The 2,300-nt window shown below is 51.9% G+C and overlaps 1 protein-coding gene across 1 annotated transcript; it reads left to right on the forward strand.

Annotated features, from left to right (window-relative positions):
• The first annotated feature begins 930 nt into the window (after window positions 1–930).
• On the forward strand, window positions 931–1,761 carry LOC124522698 (zinc finger protein 599-like). The gene has a single exon (XM_047094282.1). The coding sequence runs from the start codon at window positions 931–933 to the stop codon at window positions 1,759–1,761; it is 831 nt and encodes a 276-aa protein (XP_046950238.1).
• Window positions 1,762–2,300: the final 539 nt, after the last annotated feature.

Raw genomic sequence — 2,300 nt, forward strand, 5'->3', positions numbered from 1 at the left:
TATCTTGAAATGTTTCAGATTTCTCTACTAGCTTTCTTCCATTGTTTAGTCCCCACACTGTTCCTCACACACAGAAGATTTAATGTGTTCCTCACCCTGAGCCCTGTGGGCACTGTCCGGGGAGTGGCGATGGCTGCCCTTACTCTCAGCCCTCCAGACCCTGGAATCGGCACCCTGTTTGTGGCACCGTCCGCATCTCTGCCATCCTCGTGCCCTGCAGCTCCCTAGGCATCAGGACTCTCTCTCGACTTGGCACCTTGTGCACTCTGCCTCCTTTTGGGCGCAGTGCCCTCTTACTTTCTATATGTGCTGGCTCCTGCTTCTTCACGACTCAGATCTCAAGACACCTCCCAAATTCTCTCTCTCTCATTTGGACTGTGTTAGATGTCCCCTTCCTTCCCTGTGTTCCTGGTAACCACGTGTGATGTCCTTTCTTAGAACAAACACAGCCTGTGGTGTCTTCGTTTCTCTCCCCTCTGAACAGAGAGAAAGGGATTCCACTCTGGACCCTGCCCCAAATTCTCCTCAAGGTTGTCCCTCTAAGGGTGTCCAGAATCCAGGGACCAGCAAAAAACAAAAACAAACCACACAACAACAACAACAAACCTGAGCTTCAGAGATGTGAACAGTTATCAGTGGTACTGTTTTCCCGCTGGCTTGGCGATCGTGTTTCTTTATGTTGGCATTGCTAATGGGCCTCTTTTGTGTATTGGATTCTCTTCAGGTGATGAAGCAAAAACCAGGACCACGGAGCCTTCTGCTTCTCAGTCAGCCGTGTTTGAGGGGTGCTTATCCCACAGGTTACCGACTCAGGAAGACTCCGGTGTTTCCATGCTGGGAGAGGCCAGGGAACAAGAAGAACCATCCAAAAAACAGGGAGGGCCCGTGAAGACAGGGATAGTCCCGTTCAAGGAGACTCTCCCTGGAGAGATGAACCCTGAGTGTGGTCATTGGGGAACAGGTGAAAATCTGTGTACAAAGGACTTACAGGAGCAAGTCTCTGCAGGAGATGCTCTCCATGAGTACGAATCACGTGGATCAAGGAAAGACCCCTCGATTCATGGAGGGAAGAACTCGTACAAGTGCAAGGAATGCGGAAAAGGGTTTAAGAAGAATCGCTTCCTTCTCCAGCATCAGTGGATTCACACTAAAGTAAAACACTATACATGCAAAAAGTGCGGGAAGGCCTTTCTCAGGAAGGCAGAGCTCACTGGACACTACGGCGTTCACATGGAGAAGAAGCTCTATGAGTGCATCAAGTGTGAGAAGGCCTTCAGCCGCAGGTCACACCTCACAGAGCACCAGCGGGTTCACACTGGGGAGAAGCCCTTTGTGTGCATGGAGTGCAGGAAGACCTTCAGCCGCAGGTCACACCTCACAGAGCACCGGCGGATTCACAGCGGAGAGAAGCCGTATATGTGCAGCGAATGCGGAAAGGCCTTTGCCCGCCACTCTGATTTTATTCGGCATAACAGAACCCACACTGGAGAAAAGCCCTTTGAGTGCAAAGAGTGTGGGAAGGCCTTTTGTAACAGCTTTTCTGTAACTCGACACATGAGGTGTCATTCTCAGGAGAAGCTCTATGAGTGCGGTGAGTGCGGAAAGACCTACGGCTACCGCTCGACCCTCGCTACTCATCAAAAGATCCACAGTGGAGTAAAATCCTATAAGTGTAAGAGATGTGGGAAGGCCTTTTACCGGAAGACGGGCCTCAGTCAACATCAGAGAACTCACACTGAGTTCCGAAAGAGACCTTTTTAAAGTGACGACTGTGGGGGGCGCCTGGGTGGCGCAGTCGGTTAAGCGTCCGACTTCAGCCAGGTCACGATCTCGCGGTCCGTGAGTTCGAGCCCCGCGTCGGGCTCTGGGCTGATGGCTCAGAGCCTGGAGCCTGTTTCCGATTCTGTGTCTCCCTCTCTCTCTGCCCCTCCCCTGTTCATGCTCTGTCTCTCTCTGTCAAAAATAAATTAAAAAAAAACACACAAAAAAAAAAACGTTAAAGTGACGACTGTGGCAGATCGTTTGACCGGGAGAGCGTTACTTGGCTTGGCATCTGAGAGTTTGTACCCGAGGCTTCCCTGCGTACGTGTCCTCCTTCGTGTGCACGGCTCCTGCTGGGGCTACGGCATTACCTTTACCTGTGGCTGAGCCCTGGCACTTCAGAGACCGGAGGCCAGGCTCCCAAACACGACTTGGTTCTTAGGAGAGGGACCTTCTTCCCACACCTGAGAGTGCTTTGCTGTCACGTGGCCTGCAAAGAGGCCTGGGCCTGTTTGTCCCAAAGCACAAGTGATGTGCTT

The sequence above is a fragment of the Lynx rufus genome, unplaced genomic scaffold (assembly GCF_022079265.1).
Source record: "Lynx rufus isolate CCGP_SWC_20201006 ecotype Redwood Valley unplaced genomic scaffold, mLynRuf1.p SCAF_39, whole genome shotgun sequence".
In the NCBI taxonomy this organism is placed as follows: domain Eukaryota; kingdom Metazoa; phylum Chordata; class Mammalia; order Carnivora; family Felidae; genus Lynx; species Lynx rufus.

Coding starts and splice junctions, on each gene's coding strand:
- LOC124522698 (XM_047094282.1), top strand. CDS start 931: ATGAACCCTGAGTGTGGTCATTGGGGAACAGGTGAAAATCTGTGTACA.